Source organism: Jaculus jaculus, chromosome 7, assembly GCF_020740685.1.
Source record: "Jaculus jaculus isolate mJacJac1 chromosome 7, mJacJac1.mat.Y.cur, whole genome shotgun sequence".
Lineage (NCBI taxonomy): Eukaryota > Metazoa > Chordata > Mammalia > Rodentia > Dipodidae > Jaculus > Jaculus jaculus.
In genome coordinates, this window is record NC_059108.1 from 127,984,833 (window position 1) to 128,005,466 (window position 20,634).

The following is a 20,634-nucleotide window of genomic DNA, read 5'->3' on the forward strand; positions in this document are numbered from 1 at the left end:
TTCTCTCCATTCTCACTGTAAGACTCTGAGAGCAGCGAGCGGTAACCGTGCCACTGTCTTAATATCATACTGTCTTAAAATTTGTTCCACCAATGCCGGACGTGGTGGCGCACACCTTTAATCCCAGCACTCGGGAGGCAGAGGTAGGATCGCCATGAGTTCGAGGCCACCCTGAGACTCCATAGTGAATTCCAGGTCAGCCTGGGCTACAGTGAGACCCTACCTCGAAAAAAAAAAAAAAATTGTTCCACCAAACAAATCAGCCCACTACTTTTGAATTCAGCCTCACTCAATTTTTTAGGACATGGGCAGGATGTGGCCAGACTATTTGCCTTAGTGTGACAAATGGCATCTAACCTAGTTTTTGATGCAATCTTTGGCCCTTCTGAAATATCACACAGTCCTTATCATCCACATTTCTTTCCACAGTCTTCCAACCTTGCAGCAGAATGGCATAGTGAGCTCTGCCTGTAGCATCCTGATGTTTCTTTATGCTACATCTCCAGACGTGTCCAGTTCCAAAGGCCTGTGAGCCACATTACTACTTTTGTGTATTAGTGACTTTTTTTTCCCTGAGGTAGGGTTTCACGATAGCTCAGGCTGACCTAGAATTCACTATGTAGTCTCAGGGTGGCCTCGAACTCATGGCAATCCTCCTACCTCTGCCTCCCAAGTCCTGGGATTAAAGGCGTGCACCACCACGCCTGGCAGTATTAGTGACTTATATGTCACTCTGGTAAAATACATTACAGAAGCAACTTGAGAGAAAAGAGGTTTTATTTTGGCTCATGGCTTAAGGGAATCCAGTGATCATGGTGGGTGATGTGACTTGCCCTTAGTGGCAAGAACATGAGTTGGTAGCCTCTCATACTTGACAGATGAGGAAACAGTTCTTGGGTTAGAACCAGAAGCAGAAATATCATAAGGCCCTCCCCTGCTCACTCTCTTTTATTAGCTAGGCCATATATTCCAAAGATTCACAATGTCCCATAACAGTGCCACCAGCTGTTATACACATGAGCCAGTGGAGAACATCCACATTCAATCAATAACAGGTAGGTAAATTGGTAGGTAGATGATCAATACATAGATAAAGGATAGATGAGAGACAAGTGATAAAGAGCTAAATAAATTGTCAAAAAGATGATAGATGGATGATAGATAATAGATAGATACAAGATAAATGATAATAGCTGGGCATGGTGGCACAGGCCTTTAATCCCAGAACTTGGGAGGCAAAGGTAGGAGAATCACTGTGAGTTCAAGGCCATCCTGAGACTACATAGTGAATTCCAGGTTAGCCTGGGCTAGAATGAGACACTACCTTGAAAATAAAATAATAATAATTAATAAACCATAAAAGATAGATAGATACATGCATACATCCGTCCACTCATGGTGAATAAATAGCCAGACATTTGAGAAGATACTAAGGACAGGCAAGTAGACTCAGAAGCCCAGAGAAACACAGCTAGGAGGGATCAAGGCGACTTCTTTTTGATTCTGTTCTGGTGCTAGCAAGAGGAGGGTTCAGAAATGGGAGCATGATGCTCTTGATATATCTATCACATATGGGTCCCAAAAACTTGTCCTGAGGTCAACTGGCAAGCAGTTGAAAGATACTGGGCTCCAAATTACCATGCAAGAGAACAGTTAAAGTTCAGAAATCTTAGCCGGGCGTGGTAGTGCACACCTTTAATCCCAGCACTTGGGAGGTAGAGGTAGGATGATCGCTGTGAGTTCAAGGCCACCCTGAGACTATATAGTGAATTCCTGGTCAGCCTGGACTAGTGTGAGACCCTACCTCGAAAAAAAAAAAAAGTTCAGAAATCTTTGACTTATAATCTTGTTGTTGTTATTATTATTTTTCAATGCTGGGGACCAAACTCAGGGTTTTATGGATGCTAAGCAAGAACTCTACATCTGAGCTGCACCCCAATGCCTCTTTTTCTTTTGTTTTTGTTTTTCACGGTAGGGTCTCACTCTAGCCCAGGCTTCTGGAATTCACTATGTAGTCTCAAGGTGGCCTTGAACTCACAGTGATCCTCCTACCTCTGCCTCCCAAGTGCTGGGATTAAAGGCATGCGCCAACACACCCAGTTTATTATTAATGAAATTTCCCCTTTTGACTTCTCAAAAATTTTCTGTTGTCCAGAAAGCAAGTATTTATTGAACCACTTACTCAGTTCAGAGAAATTCTTCACCAGATAAAACAAATGGACCTCTGTTACTTCTGTTTACAGCAATCTGGTAAATACAAGCAGTGTGCCAATGCTTCCAGCCGGGCCGAGTGTAACTGCACCAATGATCAGAAGATTTCGCATGCTATTGCTTTCTCAGACTGCAAAGAAAAAGTGAGCTAATTTTTATTATGTGTGTTTGTAAGTATGTAAATATATGATTTATGTGTTCCTGTGTAAACGTGGGTACACACATGTCATGGCATCCCCGTGTGGGGGTCAGAGGACAACATCAAGTGTCACTTTTCAGCCAAAAGTACACTGGGGATTGATTAGCTCTCAAGGGTAGGCTGCTGTTGCAGTCAGGTTCACATTGCTGGCAGAAAACACCCCACCAAGAGCAGCTTGTGGGGATAAAAAAGGGTTTATTTTGGCTTACAGACTCAAGGGGAAGCTCCATGATGACAGGGGGAAAATAATGGCAGGAACAGAGGATGGATATCACCTCTGGACCAACATCAGATGGACAATAGCAACAGGAGAGTGTGCCAAACACTGGCAAGAGGAAACTGGCTATAACACCCGTAAGCCCACGCCCAACAATACACTGCCTCCAGGAGGCGTTAATTCCCAATTCACCATCAGCAGGGGACCTAGCATTCAGAACACCTGAGTTTATGGGAGAAACCTGAATCAAACCAGCACAGCTGCTTAAAGACAAACATAGTGGCTAAAGCCTATAAAACCAACTCTTGAGAGGTAGAAGCAGGAGTACTAGGAAAGTAAAGCCAGCCTGGGCTATGTACAAGTCTATCTCAAAAAAAAAAAAAAAAAAAAAAAAAACAGGACTGGAGAGATGGCTTAGCAGTTAAGCGTTTGCCTGTGAAGCCTAAGGACCCCAGTTTGAGGCTCATATTCCCCAGGACCCACATTAGCCAGATGCACAAGGGGGTGCATGCATCTGGAGTTCGTTTGCAGTGGCTGGAAGCCTTGGCACGCCCACTCTCTCTTTCTCTCTCTCTGCCTGTTGCTCTCAAATAAATAAAAATTTTTAAAAATTGAAAAAAAAAAAAAAGCAGAGCAGGACTTGGTGGCACACGCCTTTAATCCCAGCACTCTGGAGGCAGAGGTAGGAGAATCACTGTGAGTTCAAGGCCAGCCTGGGAGTATAGAGTGAGTTCCAGTTCAGCCTGGTCTGGAGTGACACCCCACTACAGGAAAAAAAAAAAAAAAAATTGTTGTTTAGGGGGCACAATCTCACTCTAACCCAAACTGACCTGTAACTCACTCTGTAGTCACAGGCTGGCCTTGAACTCACAATGATTCTCCTACCTCATCCTTCCAAGTGCTGGAATTTAAGAGGTGAGCTACCATGCCTGACTCAAAAAATATTTTTTAAAAAGACTCCTGTTGAACTCTCCTTTATGTCTTTGTGATTCCTTTTAGCTAAGACTATACCGGAATTTTTTTTTTTCACAGTCAGTATATTTGATCACAAAACCTGGAGCTTTTCTTTTTCTTTTCTTACCATCTGAACAACCTTCCTGCTTGTCCATACATGCTGCAAGGGTTGTTGAACTTAAATACACAGATGAGACTTGTTGAAGATTACCTCTTAGCCGCTCTGTGAGGGGGGCAGGGGGAGGAGATCAAAGCTCCCTGTAGTTTCCAAGGATGACCCCTCTTTGTTCTGAACACTCCTTATGTCTCCTGCTTGTAGACGCTCCTACAAAGACCTCCCTGTTTTCCTAGCCTGTAAATCTCCTTCTTATAAACAAGACCCCTACTGCCCATTTGCCATCTTAGAAGTGGGAGGCTTTACCTGGGTGACTAGGTTCTTTGCTTTGTAGTGGCTTTTTATAGTATAAACCCTAAAAAAAAATTTTTTTAGGTCATAGAGTTAAAGCAGCTGTTTTCAGTAGAGTTATTGGTGCGTGGAGAAAAATAGAGAGAATGGATCCATTCTCAGTGAGCTGTGTTAGAACAAAGCAAAACTTGTCCTTTATCATTTCTGCCTTGAAAGAACCAAGTGGTGGAGCTGAGAGATATGGCTTAGACTAGGTTAATGCATTTGCATGTAAAGCCTACAAACTCAGGTTCAATTTCCCAGGACCCACATAAACCATATGCCCAAGGTGGCGTGTGCATCTAGAGTTCATTTGCAATGGACACACACATTCTTCCTCTCTGTTCTTCCCCCCCCCTCAAATAAATAAATAAACAAAAATATTTTTCATAAAAGGAAAAAAAAAAGACTCGTTTGACTTTGTAGGCAAATGCCTTAACCGCTGAGCCATCCCTCCAGCCCTCCAATGACATTCTTCACAGAACTAGAAAAACCATCCCAGGGTTTGGAGATGGCTCAGTGGATAAAGCGCTTGCTACTCAGTGTTTGCACCTAAGTTCAGATCCCCAGCTCTCACATAAAGCCAAACACTGTAGCTCTAATGTCTGTAATCCCAGTGCATCCGGGGCAAAGCAGGGTGGGTACAGGAAAGGCACCCAGAAGCCCCAGAGGTGGCTAGCTTTGAGAATTCAGCAGTGAGTGAGAAATCCTGCCTGAACCACGTAGAAGGCGAGGCCTGACATGATGTTGACCTTTGACCTCCACACATGGACTCTGACATACTCGACACATGAATGTGCAAAAACAGTCACGTGTCACATAGAAAGAAAAGACAAATTAGACAGCCCTAAAACTCATATGGAAGCACAAAAGACTCTGGAGAGCCAAAGCATTCCTAAGCAGAAAGAACGATGCTGCAAGTATCAAAATGCCCAATTTCAAATTATATCAAAGCCATAGTAACAAGAACAACATGGTACTGGTTTAAAACAGACATGTGGACTCACAGAACAGAATATAGCATCCAGAAATAAACCCACAGCCAACTACTGTTAGCCATAGCCAATTAATTTTCCACAAAGATTGAACAGACTAACATTGCAAAAAGGATTGCTGCTTCAGCAAATGGTCCTGAGGAAAAATGTCTAGCCCTGAACAAAAGTCAATTCAAACTGAATGAAAGACTTGAATGTAAGAATTTTTTTGGATGTGTTTTTTTTATTAGTTATGTACACAGTGTGTATTATACCATCATTACCTCCTCCCTGTCCTCCCCCCTCCACAGGGACCCTCCTTGTTGGAGAATGTGGGTCATGCATTGTGGGGTTATCCATCAGTTATATGTAAGAGGCAATGTCTCTGTGCATAATGTAAGAATTTAGATGGGGCTTGAGAGATGGTTCAGCACTTAATGGCACTTTCTTGCAAGACTTGATGGCCTAGGTTTGATTCCCCAGTTACCCACATAAACCCAGATGCACAAAGTGCACAGGCATCTGAAATTTGTTTGCACTGGCAAAAGGTCCTGGTGCACCCATTCTCCTCTCACATATTATGCTTGCAAATAAATGAATAAAGTATTTTAAAAGAGAATTTTGAGAGCCAGGTGTGGTGGCGCACACCTTTAATCCCAGAACTCAGGAGGCAGAGGTAGGAGAATCGCCATGAGTTTGAGGCCACCCTGAGACTACACAATGAATTCCAGGTCAGCCTGGGCTAGAGTGTGACCCTACTTCAAAAAAAAAAGAGAGCGAGAGAGAAAGAATTTTGAAACTGCTAAGGGAAATAGATAAAATACTTCAAGATAGAGCAATAGCCAAGGACTTTCTGAAAAAGACTCCAATAGCACAGGAAATAACCCCAAGAACTGGCAAATGGGACTGCATGAAATTAAAAGTCTCCTACACAGCAAGAAAATAATTACCTGAGTGAAAAGACAGCCTACCGAATATATTTTAAAAATTAATTTTAGAAGCTGTGTGTGGTGGTGCACACCTTTAATCCCAGCACTTGGGAGGCAGAGGTAGGAAGATCACCGAGAGTTTGAGGGCACCCTGAGACTCCATAGTGAATTCCAGATCAGCCTGAGCTAGAGTGAGACCCTACCTCAAAAAAGAAAGAAAGAATTTTAGGGCTGGAGAGACAGCTTAGTGATTAAGGTGCTTGCCTGCAAAGCCTAAGAACTCATGTTCAAATATCCAGGTCCCACACAGCCAAACACACAGTGACCCAAGCATGCAATGTCGCACATGCACAAGGGGGTGCACATGTCTGGAGTTCATTCACAGTGTCCAAGGGCCCTGGCATGCCCATGCTCTCTCAAAATAATTTTTTTTTCTTTTGGTTTTTTGAGGTAGGGTCTCACCCTAGCTCAGGCTGACCTGGAATTCACTATGTAGTCTCAGGGTGACCTCGAACTCATTGCGATCCTCCTATCTCTGCCTTCCGAGTGCTGGGATTAAAGGCATGCGCTACCAAGACTGGCCTTAAAACATTTTCCAGGTCAGCCTGAGCTAGAATGAGACCCTACCTCAAAAAAACAAAAATTAGGGCTGGAGAGATGGCTTAGCGGTTAAGCGCTTGCCTGTGAAGCCTAAGGACGCCGGTTCGAGGCTCGGTTCCCCAGGTCCCACCTTAGCCAGATGCACAGGGGGGCGCATGTGTCTGGAGTTCGTTTGCAGAAGCTGGAAGCCCTGGCGCACCCATTCTCTCTCTCTCCCTCTATCTGTCTTTCTCTCTGTGTCTGTCGCTATCAAATAACTAAATAAATAAAATAAAAAAATTAAAATCAAAAAAATAATTTTTTTTTAAAGTTTAAATTTTAAACACTAAAACAATCAATCAATCAATGGGTTAACAACTGAATAGACAGTTCTCAAAAGAAGAATTACAAATGGGCAATATATATCTGAGGCAAATGTAGTGGTATATCCCTCTCTCTAATCCTAGCACTCGGGAAGTGGAGAAAGGAGAATTGCCACAAATTTGCAGTCAGCCTGGTCTATACAGTGAGTTGCAGACCAGCCAGAGCTATATAGCAAGATATTGTTTCAAGTATATATATATATATATATATATGTGTGTGTGTGTGTGTGTGTGTGTGTGTGTGTGTGTGTGTGTGTGTGTATGTATGTATGTATGTATGTATATGTATATGTATATGTATATGTATATGTATATGTATATGTATATGTATATTAATTAACCCCCACAAAATATTTGAAAAAGCATTCAACATCATTAGTCATCAAGGAAATGCAAATTAAAACTGTTTTAAGTTTCCATCTCACCCTAGTCAGAAAAGCTATCTAAAATGCCATTTAGCAGTTAAGGTGCTTGCCTGCAAAGCCAAAGGACTCAGGTTCAGTTCCCCAAGGCTTAGCAGTTAAGGTGCTTGACTGTAAAGCCAAAGGACCCAGGTTTGGTGCCCCATGACCCACATAAAGCCAGATGTACAAGGTGGTGCATGCATGTTGAGTTTAGTTTGTTTGCAGTGGCCAGAAGCCCTGGCATGCCCATTCTCTCTATCTAGCTGCCTCTCTCGGGGGGAAAAAAAAAAAAAATCCATTGACAGGAAATGCTGGAGAGGGTATCTGGAACGTGGTGTGGTCCTATGGAGGTTCCTCCCCCATGTATATGTCACTCCTGGGTATATACCAAAGGATTCTAAGTCAACATGCCACAAAGTTACTTGCACATCCATGTTTCTTGCTGCACTATTTACAATAGCTAAGTAAGAAAACTGGGTTGGGGAGATTGCTCAGTGGTTAGTTAAAGGTGCTTGCTTGCAAAGCCATTCAGTTCCCCAGCACCCACATAGAGCTGGATGCAAAGTGGGGCATGCACCTGTGTCTGTAACAATGGACCATGGGGCCAGAAGAGTCTGAAGCTCCCAGACCAGGCAGTCTGACATTCCTTTGCTGCAGCAAGAGACCCTGTTTCAAAGAAGGCAAAGCACAGACACCTTGAAGTTCTGCTCTGATCTCCACACGTGCACTGCAGCATGCATGCATCAGTGCACAAATAAAGAAATAACCTTCTGCTGGGTGTGGTGGCACACACCTTTAATTCCAGCACTTGGGAGGCCAAAGTAGGATTGCTCTAAGTTCAAGGCCAGCCTGAAACTACATGAATTCCAGGTCAGGCTGGACTAGAATGAGAACCTCCCTCAAAAATAAAAAAAAATAAAAAAACAGGGCTGGAGAGATGGCTTAGCAGTTAAGCTGTGAAGCCTAAGGACCCCAGTCCAAGGTTCGATTCCCCAGGACCCACGTAAGCCAGATACACAAGGGGGCACATGCATCTGGAGTTCGTTTGCAGTGGCTGGAGGCCCTGGCACACCTATTCTCTCTATATCTATCTGCCTTTTTATCTCTCTGTCTGTTGCTCTCAAATAAATAAATAAAAATAATTTTAAAAAAAAAAAGGCTGGAAGGATGGCGTAGCAATTAAGGATGCATGCAAAGGACCCATATTTGATTTTCCAGGACTCATGTAAGCCAGGTGCACAAGGTGACAGATGCATCTAGACTTTTTTTGCAGTGGCTGAACACCCTGGTTCCCTCTCTCTCAACTATCTATCTATTTACCTACCTACCACTGTCACTCAAATAAATAAAAAATGAATTTAAAACAAGAAAAGAAAGACATACCACATTTCCTCTCATATGTGAAACCTAGGGGTGTATGTAGGTGTGTGTGTGTGTATGTGTGTGTGTGTGCGCACACGCACGCAGGAGGAAGGAGGACAAGAGGGAAGAAATAAATCTCAAGGTGGGGCAGGGGCGATGGTTCATAGAATTCATATGACTTGTGACATTAAGGAAGAAGGGAAGTACATTTTATTTGAGAGGAGGAAGAGACCAGCAAGAGGTGGGTAGGGTGTGTGGTGAAGAGCCTTGGGGGTGGGAAGATGAATAAAAACAAACCATAATGACATCTATATAAGAAAATACCGTAATGAAACCTACCACTTTGTATGCTAACTTAAAATGTTTAATTTTTAAGAAGTTATGAATTTCATTACCACAATGATTGTATGTGGCCTTTAGTAATCACACGAATTTTGTTCTGACGAATTTTTCATGCCTGGAAGGCAGAAACCCAGAACGCACTTTCATTTAGAGTAGCCAACTATTGAGAAAATGTCTACTCATTCTTAACCAAGAAATGAAATTGCTATTGAATTTCCCAAATTTATATGCACTTTTGGAATTTCTATTTTAGGTTCATCGTTTTAAGTTTCCAGTCTCACAATATCCAATTGTTTTGAAAATTTTCAGTGAAGAAAAAACCATCCCTGTGAAGCTTCCATACTTGGTCACCGTGACTGAAGTGAATATGAGGGAAAACTGGCAACTAAGTACGGTTTGCTATTTCTGCAGTTGTAAGAATGTTGTCGTTACTGGTTTCCAGCAAGCAGTGCTTCACAAAAAGCTTGTTTACATAAGAAATAGCCAAATTTTGGGGGGAAGATATTTCAGTCTGTTAACATGCTAGAGTTTACTTCTGTTGCCTCCCACTTCCGTCCTCACCACTTTCAGTAACCTGGACTTCATGGCATAAGAGCATGTTTTAAGAATTTGAGGGCTGGAGAGATAGCTTAGCAGTTAAGGCATTTGCCTGCAAAGCCTAAGGATCCAGGTTCAATTCCCCAGTACCCATGTAAGCCAGATGCATGAGGTGATGCACTCATGTGGAGTTTGTTTGCAGTGGCTACAGGCCCTAGTGTGCCCATTCTCTCTCTCTCTCTCTCTCTCTCTCTCTCTCTCTCTCTTTCTCTCATAAATAAATAAAATTTAAAAGAGAATTGGAACTGCACAGGGTTGGGTACGTGGTTCAGTGGGTAATCCACACAAGCACGGGAGTTGACTTTAGGTCCCCAGCACCCAAGTAAAATGCCCCGCATGGTGGCACACATCTGTAATCCCAGCACTGAGGAGGAGGGGACAAGAGGACTTACTGGTTAGTTAGTCTAGCCAAATCAGAGAGCTCCAGGGTCAGCAAGAGACTGTGTCTCAAAGAATAAATTGGAGAATGACTGAGGAAGACCCCAACATCTACCTCTGGCCTCACACTCACACACATGCACACACCCACAAACACATGCACATCCACACACATATAAGCATGCAGACACACGTGTATGCCCAGCACACACAAGCACAAAATAATAATTTGATTCGTTGTAACAATGCTGGACTGAATTTGTACCACATACCTGTCATGTTGTACTTACTGTTCGTGTAACAGAGTCTTTCAGTGGTGTGGCCACATGCTCTGTTGATTGTGTCTTTGCATTATATAAGTAAAGGTTCTTAGAGATTTTGTTGTTGTTGTCGAGCTGGATGTGGTGGTATAAGTTTGTGATCCAGCACTAGGGAGGTAGAGGCAAGATCAGAAGTTCAAAGATGGTGTTTGAAGGGCCTGAAGATATGGCTTAGCAGTTAAGGCATTTGTCTGCAAAGCCAAAGGACCCAGGTTTGATTCCCCAGGACCACATATGCCAGAAACACAAGGTGGCACATGCATCTGAACTTCGTTTGCAGTGCACTGGTATACCCATTCTCTCTCTCTCTCCCTCTCTCTGCCTCTTAATTCTCTCTAATAAATAAATAAAAATAATTGAAAACAAAAACAAAAGAGAGATAGGGCTGAAGAAATGGCTCAGCAATTAAAGACTTATTTTACAAAGCCTGACATCCCAAGGTTGATTCCTCAGCACCCACAAAAGCCGGATGCACAAAGTGGCACATGCATCTGGAGTTCATTTGCAGTATCTACAGAGCCTGGTGTGGGTGTGCCTCTATCTCTATCTCTCTCTGTCACTCTGTGTGTGTGGTGTGTGTGTGTGTCCCAGTCTCTCTCTATGTTTGCAAATAAATAAACTTAAATATAAAAAAAGAAAGAAAGAAAAGCCGAGCATGGTGCCAATACTCAGGAGGTAGAGGTAGGAGGATCACCATGTGTTCGAAGCCACCCTGAGACTACATAGTGAAATCCAGGTCAGCCTAAACTAGAGTGAGATCCTACCTCGAAAAACCAGAAAAAGAAAGAAAGAAAGAAAATAAAAAGAAAGATGTTGAAGAGGTGGCAGGAAGAAAGGAAAGGTAGGGCTCCTTACAATGCACTCTTCCAGACACAAAATGTGGCCCGGTGTGGTGGTTTGATTCAGGTGTCCCCCATAAACTTAGGTGTTCTGAATGCTAGGTTCCCAGCTGATGGATATTTGGGAATTAATGCCTCCTGGAGGGAGTGTATTGTTGGGGGCGGGCTTAAGGGCTTTATAGCCAGGTTCCCCATGCCAGTGTTTGGCACACCCTTCTGTTGCTGTGGTCCATCTTATGTTGGCCAGGGGTGATGTCCACCCTCTGCTCATGCCATCGTTTTTCCCTGCCATCGTGGAGCTTCCCCTCGAGCCTGTAAGCCAAAATAAATCTCTTTTTCCCAGAAGCTGCTCTTGGTTGGGTGATTTCTACCAGCAATGTGAACCGGACTGCAACACCCGGACATCCATGACCTCGCAGTGCCTGGCACTACCTACACAAGACTAGAATAATAAAAGGAAAAGATGATGACATCAAAACAAAAGAGAGACGGATTGAGCGGGGGAGGGGATATGATGAAGAGTGGAGTTGTGAAGGGGAAAGTGAGGGGGAGAGAATTATCATGGTTTATTGTCTATAATTATGGAAGTTGTCAATAATAAAAAATTAATTTTTTAAAAAAAAAGAAAGAAATATCAGTGGAGATTGCTCAGTGTTTGAAAGCACTTGCTTGCAAAGCCTTCCAGGCTGGATTTGATTCCCCAGTACCCATGTAAAGACAGTTGCACAGTGACACATGCAGCTAGAACGCATTTGCAGTGGAAGGAGACCCTGGAGTGTCCATTCTGTCTCTCCTCAAATTAAATAAATAAATAATATTTTTAAAGAGAGAGAAAGAGAGAGAGCCAGGCATGGTAGGGTGTGCTTTTCATCCCAGCATTCAGGACTCAGGGGTAGGAGGACTGCTGTGAATTTGAGGCTAGCCTGTGACTACAGAGTGAGCTAGAGCTAGAGTGGGCTGGAGAGGTGGCTTAGCAGTTAAGGTGCTTGCCTGTGAAGCCTAGGGGCTCATGCTCAATTCTCCAGGTCCCACATAAGCCAGACACACAAGGTGATGTAAGCGCACAAGGTTGCACATGCGCACAAGGTGGCACAAGCATCTGGAGTTCCATTACGGTGGCTGAGACCTTGGTGTACCAATTCTTTCTCCTTTTCTCCCTCTCTCTCTTGAATTTAAAAAAAAAAAAATGGAGCCGGGCGTGGTGGCGCACACCTTTAGTCCCAGCGCTCAGGAGGCAGAGGTAGGAGGATTGTTGTGAGTTCAAGGCCACCCTGAGACTGTAAAGTGAATTCCAGGTCAGTCTGGGCTAGAGTGAGACCCTACCTCCAAAAAAAAAGGGGGGGGCAGTCTATTGGGCTTGCCTCAAAAAAAAAAAAAAAATAGGTAGATAGGTCATATATTGATTTAATGAACTAGAAAAACTAAATAGATATTTGAATCAGTCAACAGTATGTTACTAAGTTTCCAGATATTTGACAACCGGTGAATTTTACTCCACCCAATAGATAAGCATTCTGGTTTTGTTTGTTTGTTTGTTTTGTTTCAAGGTAGGGTTTCAGTCTAGCCCAGGCTGACCTAGAATTCACTCTGTAGTCTCAGGGTGGCCTTGAGCTCACAACAATCCTTCTACCTCAGCCTCCTGGGTGCTGGGATTAATGGTGTGCACCACCATGCCTGGCAGCCTTCTTGAGATGAAAAATCCGGGAAAGAAAGTAAAGTTTCAGAACTGACTTGGTTGCTCACGCCTATAATCCCAGCACTCAGAAGGCTGATATAGAAAGATCACTATGAGAGTTTGTTTACAGTGGCTGGAGGTCAGACGTGCCCATTCGCTCTATCTATCTATCTATCTATCTATCTATCTATCTATCTATCTATCTATCTATCTACATCTGTCTCTCTCTAATAAATTAAATAAGTAAAAGAGAATTTAGAAAGATATGAGTTCAAGGCCAGCCTGGGCTAGAGTGAGACTCTACCACAAATATATATATAGTATAGCTCCTAAATATTTTCCTCTAATTAATATCCTCATTTTTGGTGGTATCCTGGTGGTTACTTTTACCAGATTTGGAGTACTAACTTTTAAATGTTGAAGTATTTTACAAGCTGGTTGTTAAAAGAATAAACAGCCATGATGTGAGTATTCCACAATGGAAATTAGCTAAAGCTACAATAGGAAGTTATTTTCTGGTTTTTTGTTTTTGTTTTGTTTTGTCTTGGTTTGGTTTGGTTTGGTTTTTCAAGGTAGGCTCTTACTCTCCCTAGGCCAGGCTGACCTGGAATTCACTATGTAGTCTCAGGGTGGCCTTGAATTCACGGTGATCCTCCTACTTCTGCCTCCTGTGTGCTGGGATTAAAGGTGTGCACCACCACACCTGGCCTAATATTTTATTTACTTGAGAGAAAGAGAGAGAGAGAGAGAGGTAGATAGAGAGAATAGGCATGCCAGGTCCTCCAGCCACTGCAAATGAACTCCAGACGCTTTGCTCCACCTTGTACATCTGGCTTATGTGGGTCCTTAGGCTTTACAGGCAAACACCTTAACCACCAAACCACCTCTCCAGCCTCTATTTTGTTTCTTTAGATCCTATGTACTGCTATGCAACTATAACTTTTAAGCCCCGCCCACCTAGCTCATTTTCTTCATTTGCAAGGGGAGAGAGAGAGAGAACAGGTGTATCATGGCCTCCAGAAATTTCAAATGAACCCCATATGCATGCACTACCTTGTGCATCCGGCTTTACATGGGTACTAGGAATCAAACCCAGGTCCTCAGGCTTTGTAGGCAGGTGCCTTAAGTGCTGAGCTATCTCTCCAGCCCTCACCCAGAGCATTTAGAGAGGATAATGAGCTAGGCAGGAGTAGCTGATCTGTTCTTCTGGAGAAGACTTAAGTGATCCTACTGTGAAGGAAAATCATATACCCACCACTACCCAAAATGCAAACCGTGTCCAGGTCAGGACTGGCCAGCCATGTGTCCAAAGGGATGAAAAGAAGGTCAGTCTGAAGCAAGGCAGTTAGAAGCCTTGTCCTTAAGTTTGCCTTTGGAGGCTATGTGGAATGTTAATTTCCCCTAAGGAAGCTTTATCTAGCACAAGACCTGGGGCTCTAATCCCAAGAACCACAGTACATGGACATATACATTTATCCCCTAAAAATAACATCCACAAAGTCAAGCAGAACTAACAGCCTGAGATATCTAAGTCACGTTATAAAATGAAATCTTCCGTTGTAAATGTATGTAACAAATTTTAGACCATGTGTGAAAATAACATGCGCGCTTAAAATGGATTCATTTATTTGTAGAACACGATCTATCAGAAGGCGTTAGAAAAATGAAAAATTACTTAGAACCAATTCTTCATACTTCAGTGTATAATCCTTCAGGTCTCAATTTAAGCATAAGGGTAAGTTGACAGCGGTTTTCTTTTCACTGCGTTGAGTTTAGATAAAACACATGTCTACTAAACTGACTGATTTTAGTTTTAAAGCATAGACAAACGTAAAATCATAGAGATAGTGACTTAAGATATATAGAATGTTTTTTGTTTTTTGGGTTTTTTTTGGGGGGGGGTTGGTGTTTTGAAGCAGGGCTTCACTCTCACTCTGGATCAGGCTGACCTGGAATTCACTATGGAGTCTCAGGGTGGCCTCGAACTCATGGCAATCCTCCTACCTCAGCCTCCCAAGTGCTGGGATTAAAGGCGTGTGCCACCACGCCCGGCTAGAATGTTTTTCTTTTCTCTTAATATTTTACTTATTTGTTTTGAGAGAGGGAGAGCATGTGTACACCAGGGCCTCCCAACACACTCACCATGTTGTGCATCTGTGCAAGGAATCCAAGCCAGACTGGCAAGGACTGCAAAGAAATGCCTGAAACCGCCGAGCCATCTCCCCAACCCTCTTTTTTTCTTTATTCCCCCTTTTATTCCTAAAAGGATCTGAAAGTTGAACTTAACATTATCTTACTCTTTTTGTAAGCCTAATACATGAGACTGAGTAGCTGGAGGGGAACAGGAAAAGCATTGCCAAAAGTTAGGGGGAAACACATGAACACCTCAGTGAGGTCGGTGTGAAAGCTAGGAAGAATCCCAGTTATGTTAAAAATCACAAATATGAGGCCAAATTGTTTTTTTCTTTATCCTAAAAACAAAGTATGTTATTGAATCCTTCTGTTAACCCTTTCTGTATCTGTCCAAGAGCCTTAGCTGGGACTCTTCCTATGTAACGTCTGTAAAAGTGACCCCAGTAGAGTTGGTTTTTTGTTTTTGTTTTTGTTTTTGAGATAGGGTCTCAGGTCTCACTCTGGTCCAGCTGACCTGGAATAAACTTTGAAGTCTCAGGGTAGCCTCGAACTCACAGCAATCCCCCTACCTCTGCCTCCCGTGTGCTGGGATTAAAGGCTGTGCGCCACCACGCCCGGCCCAATGGACTTTTTGGTTTACAGAAACTCACCGAGTCTGCTAACAACTGCCTATGTTTTTCCACAGGGCTCTGAGCTGTTTCACTTCAGAGTGTCTGTCATCCCAGGGGTCACCTTTTGTAACTTAGTTGAAGAGTTTCAGGTAGAGTAAATGCATAAAGGTATCAAATGGGGCGATGGCTGGGGAAATGACGTAACGCTTGCCAAACCCAAAACGAGAACTAATGGGCAGGATTCGTGTGATGGGGAAGACTGGAGCCAATGGGTCGTGAAGAACGGTGGTGTGCAAGCCTGCAGGGTGCTGCGTGTGTGTGTGTGTGTGTGTGTGTGTGTGTGTGTGTGTGTGTGTGTGTAACTCTGGGCAGGGCCTTGTTGGGGAGGTTAGCTGTGGGAGCTGTCACGTGTCCGGCTGCTACATTACAGATTCACAAGCCGTTGCTCTTTCTTTTGCAGATTTATGTTGATGAGGTGCCCTTGCCCTTTCCAGGACACGCCCTCATAGCTGTGGCCACAGCAGTGGTGCTGGGGGGGTTCGTCTTCACAGCATTTATATTCCAGCTGCGGAACATCCACCCGTTGAGGGCATGTCAAAGATGTCTTCTAGGAAACAGACTGACCCTGTCAAATACAAGTATGGACAACAGTTGAAAATCGGAAGAGTGAAGAAACAATAATCCTAACTTCTCTTCGTTCCCTGAATTCATTGAACAAGTCCAAAACAATAACCTCAAATGTCAAATATGCAAAGCAAGGAAAATGTGACAGGTTGCTATTAGAATTCACGTTGCTGGTTGTCAGTGGGGTCACCATCCTTTTTCTCATGCTGAATACATAGAAAAAATTTTTTTCAGCACTTACACAGTTTCTTTGAGGTTTTTTGAAAAATATAAAATGATAATCCAACTACATGGAACTGATCTGTATTTTTCAGCTCCTGCTGTCTGGAACCTATTTTGCAGGGCCAGGGGCCCCGAGCCTTGTTGGTTCTGGGTAGAATAAGATAGGAAAGGGCTGGAGAGATGGCTTAGTGGTGAAGGCACGTACCTGCAAAGGCTAACGAACTGAGTTCAACTCCTCAGTACCCATGTAAAGCCAAATGCACAAAGTGGCACACTGCTTCTAGAATTCGTTTGCAGCTGCTGGAAGTCCTGACACACCCATTCTCTCTGTCTCTCTCCTCTCTATCTCTCTCTACTTGCAAATAAATAAATAAAAATTTGAAGAACAATAAAGAAAAGCCAGGCATGGTAACACATGCCTTTAATCCCAACACTCGGAGGCAGAGGTAAGAGGATCACTGTGAGTTTGAGGCCACCCTGAGACTAAACAGTGACCTCCAACTCAGCCTGGGCAAGAGAGACCCCCATCTCACACACAAAAAATAAAAAAGCAGGGCTCAAGAGATGGATTAGTGATTAAGGCACTTTCTTGCAAAGCCTAAGGACTGAGGTTCCATTCCCCAGTGCCCACATAAACCAGATGCACAAGGTGGTTTATGTGTCTGGAGTTTGCTTTTAGTGGCTGGAGGCCCTGGCATGCCCATTATCTCTCTGTCCCTATCTGCCTCTTTCCCTCCCCATCTCTCAAATAAATAAAAATACTTTTAGGGCTGGAGAGATGGCTTAGCGGTTAAGCGCTTGCCTGTGAAGCCTAAGGACCCCGGTTCGAGGCTCGGTTCCCCAGGTCCCACGTTAGCCAGATGCACAAGGGGACGCATGCGGGTCCTTAGGCTTCACAGGCAAGCGCTTAACCGCTAAGCCATCTCTCCAGCCCAAGGCAATTCTTAAGAACCTCAAAATTTTCCAAAACGAACTCTCCCAAAAGTGAGTTCCAAATTGACTTTAGTGAAAGTTGGCCTCTGTCAGGAAGTGATTTTCTGAACTGTTGCCATAACAACAAAGCACCCAATTGGCAGCGGGGAGGGGGCTGAGGAGTACATTCAGAGTTTTCTTAGGACCAAGGTCAAACCAAAGCTGGCCACTAAGAAAAACGACTGACACCAATAACGAAATCCAACAGCCCCTTATCAAAATCAACACTCAATACCCACAGCAAAGACACTGAGGGTGGGAAATGACCGCAGACAGGCGTAGGGGGTTGGGAAGGTGACTCAGAGGCTAAAGGTGGTGGCTTGCAAAACCTGCCAGACCAGCCTTAATTCCCCAGTCTCCACATAAACCCAGATGCACAAAGTGGTGTGTGTGTCGGGACTTCGTTGGCAGTAGCAGGAGTCCCTGGCATGCCTATATTCATCCTCTCTGCTTCTCTTTCTCTCTCAAATAAATAAATGTTTTAAAGAAAGAAAGAGGGAGGGAGGGAAGGAACAGGCTTAGAGAAGCCTTCAGGAGGACCTGGGCAAAGATGGGGTAAGAGGCAGCTTCCAGCCTCATTTCTTCCCTGTCTTCTGCACACCACCATTTATATTGTACTTCTCCTATCACCTCAGAACACCTGACAGACACAAATTAAAAGGGGAATGATTTACTTGGGCTCACAGTTTCAGCAAGTACATTCTATCCTGGTGGGGAAGGAACAGTGGCACGACCAGCTTCTGTCACGGTGGGAGCGTAAGGTGACTGGTCACTTCATTAAGCAGACAGGAAGCAGACAGCCAGACCAAAAGCAGGCAGTTCTACACTCCACTCTTCGTCCACAGGATTCCACAAATTCCCAAAGCAGCTAGAGACTAAGTGCTCAAACGCATGGGCTTGAGAGAAGCATTTCATCTTCAAGCCACAACTCAATACGTGACACTAATTGCTCCCTCTGTCATCCAGTGGTTGAGTGGTGCCATCTGGCCATAATTGTTTGGGTCCCTATTATCCTCTTCGTCAACACTCTGATCTTTGAGCAATCACTATCTCCACGTTTTGTAGAACCATACTGAAGGAGGATAGGAGAAAGCTAGCTTCTTTTAAGTAGTTTTAGTTAGATATCAAGGCCAGAGAGAAGCAGGAGATGGGGCTGCAGAGATGGCTTAGCAGTTAAGGAGCTTGCCTGTGAAGCCTAAGGGCCCATGTCCGACCTCTCTCCAGATTCCACGTAAGCCAGATGCACAAAGGTGAGGCAAGCAAAGGTTGTGCATGCCTACTAGGTGGCACAAGCATCTGGAGTTTGATTGCAGTAGCTGAGGCCCTGGCATGCCAATTCTCTCTCTCTCTCTCTTTAAAAAACAGAGAGAGAGAGGTAATATGATGGAGAATGGAATTTCAAAGGGGAAAGTGTGGGAGGGGGAGGGAGGGAATTACCATGGGATATTTTTTTTTATAATCATGGAAAATGCTAATAAAAAAAAGAGAGAGAACCAGAAGATGCCATTTCGCATGCCACCACACCCTGGCACAAGAATAGAACTCTTGGCAGAAATGGAACTGTGATCTGGTCATGGTGGGGCACGCCTTTTAATCACAGCTCTCAGGAGGCAGAGGTAGGAGGATTGCTGAGTTTGAGACCACCCTGAGACTACATAGTGGATTCCATGTAAGCCTGGGTTAGAGTAAGACACTACCTCAAAAAAACAAAAGAAAAAAGAAAAAAAGGCCAGAGAGATGGTTTAGCAGTTAAGGTGCTTTCCTGAGAAGCCTAAGGACCCAGGTTTGATTCCCCAAAACCCATGTAAGCCAGATGAACATGGTGGTGCATACACCTGGAGTTCATTTGCAGTGGTGTGTCCATTCGTTCTCTCCTCCCTTTCTCTTAATTAATTTTAAAAAATGAATTGGGCATGGTGGTGCACATCTTTATTCCCAGAACTCGGGAGGCAGAGGTAGGAGGATTGCCATGAGTTCAACGTCACCCTGAGACTACATAGTGAATTCCAGGTCAGCCTGTGTAGAGTGAGACTGTACCTCAAAATAAATAAATAAATAAAGTAAAATGAAATAAAAAATAAATTTTAGAAACACATAAGACACTAAGCATGCAGAAATCAAAAGCATGTTGAACCAGGCATGGTGGCACACACCTTTAACCGCAGCACTTGAGAGGCAGAGGTAGGATTGCTCTGAGTTCAGGCCCAGCCTGGGACTATAGAGTGAGTTCCCCGTCAACCTAGGCTTGAGTAAGACTATACCTCAGGACAATAAAAAGCAAATTGGTTACTAATCTACTGACAAATGAGCTCCAATGGTGTGTTGGACCACAAACTGTGCTTCACCTCCTCCTCGTTCAAAAACTTAAAAGATACACTATGTATGTTACTGAGCTGTTTTTGAGTGCTATATTATTTACTGTTTTTAAGACATACGATGTAAATGGAATTTTGAGTTTTCGCAAAACTGACTAATTTAAAAGGAAGTCCAGGGTCAGGAGCTGGAGAAGGTTGAAGTGAGGGTTCGCTGTTCTAATGAGAAACGTCGCCACCTTCTGGCTCAGATAGGAAATGCAACACAAAACCTTAAACCATCTGGTGCCAAAGCATTCGACATTCAAAGATCCTGCTTGAAATGAGTATCAACTTGGAATCACAGGAAGTACAAGCTGTGACTAACTGATGAAATAAGAAGTCATGGAGCTAGGCATTGATGTTTCAATCACTATAGCAATTGGTAATAGAAAGGCCCTGTATAGAGCCGGACATGGTGGTGCACGCCTTTAATCCCAGCACTCCAGAGGCAGAGGTAGGAGGGTCTCCGTGAGTTTGAGGCCACCCTGAGACTACATAGTGAATTCCAGGTCAGCCTGAGCTAGAGTGAGACCCTACCTCGAAAAACCAAAAAGAAAGGCCCTGTATACGGTCTGAATTTCCCCGACCCCCGACAGCTTCCACAGTTAACATTTCAAAGATAATACATTTAGTTTCTATGCACTTTTTTTTTCTCCGAGATAGGGTCTCACTCTAGCTCAGGCTAACTTGGAATTCACTATGTAGTTTCAGGGTGGCTTTGAACTTACACGGATCCTCCTACCTCTGCCTCCCGAGTGCAGGGATTAAAGGGGTGCGCTGCCACGCCTGCCTTTTTTCTTTTTTTTTTATGGTTTGTTTCTAGACAAGGTATCCTATATTTCTTAGGCTGGTCTTGAACTCCTAGGCTTAAGTAATCCTCCCACCTCAGCTTTCTGGAGTAAATGGAATT

At 43.7% G+C, this 20,634-nt stretch overlaps 1 protein-coding gene across 1 annotated transcript in view; it reads left to right on the forward strand.

Moving 5' to 3' along the window:
• Catsperb (cation channel sperm associated auxiliary subunit beta) overlaps positions 1-16,207 on the forward strand; it is a 129,820-nt gene extending 113,613 nt beyond the window's left edge. Inside the window, exons 22-26 of the mRNA XM_045155587.1 lie at positions 2,244-2,354; positions 9,253-9,388; positions 14,443-14,543; positions 15,627-15,701; positions 16,013-16,207. Of these exons, the coding sequence (XP_045011522.1) occupies positions 2,244-2,354; positions 9,253-9,388; positions 14,443-14,543; positions 15,627-15,701; positions 16,013-16,207 (618 nt within the window). The remainder of the gene's footprint in view (positions 1-2,243; positions 2,355-9,252; positions 9,389-14,442; positions 14,544-15,626; positions 15,702-16,012) is intronic.
• Positions 16,208-20,634: the final 4,427 nt, after the last annotated feature.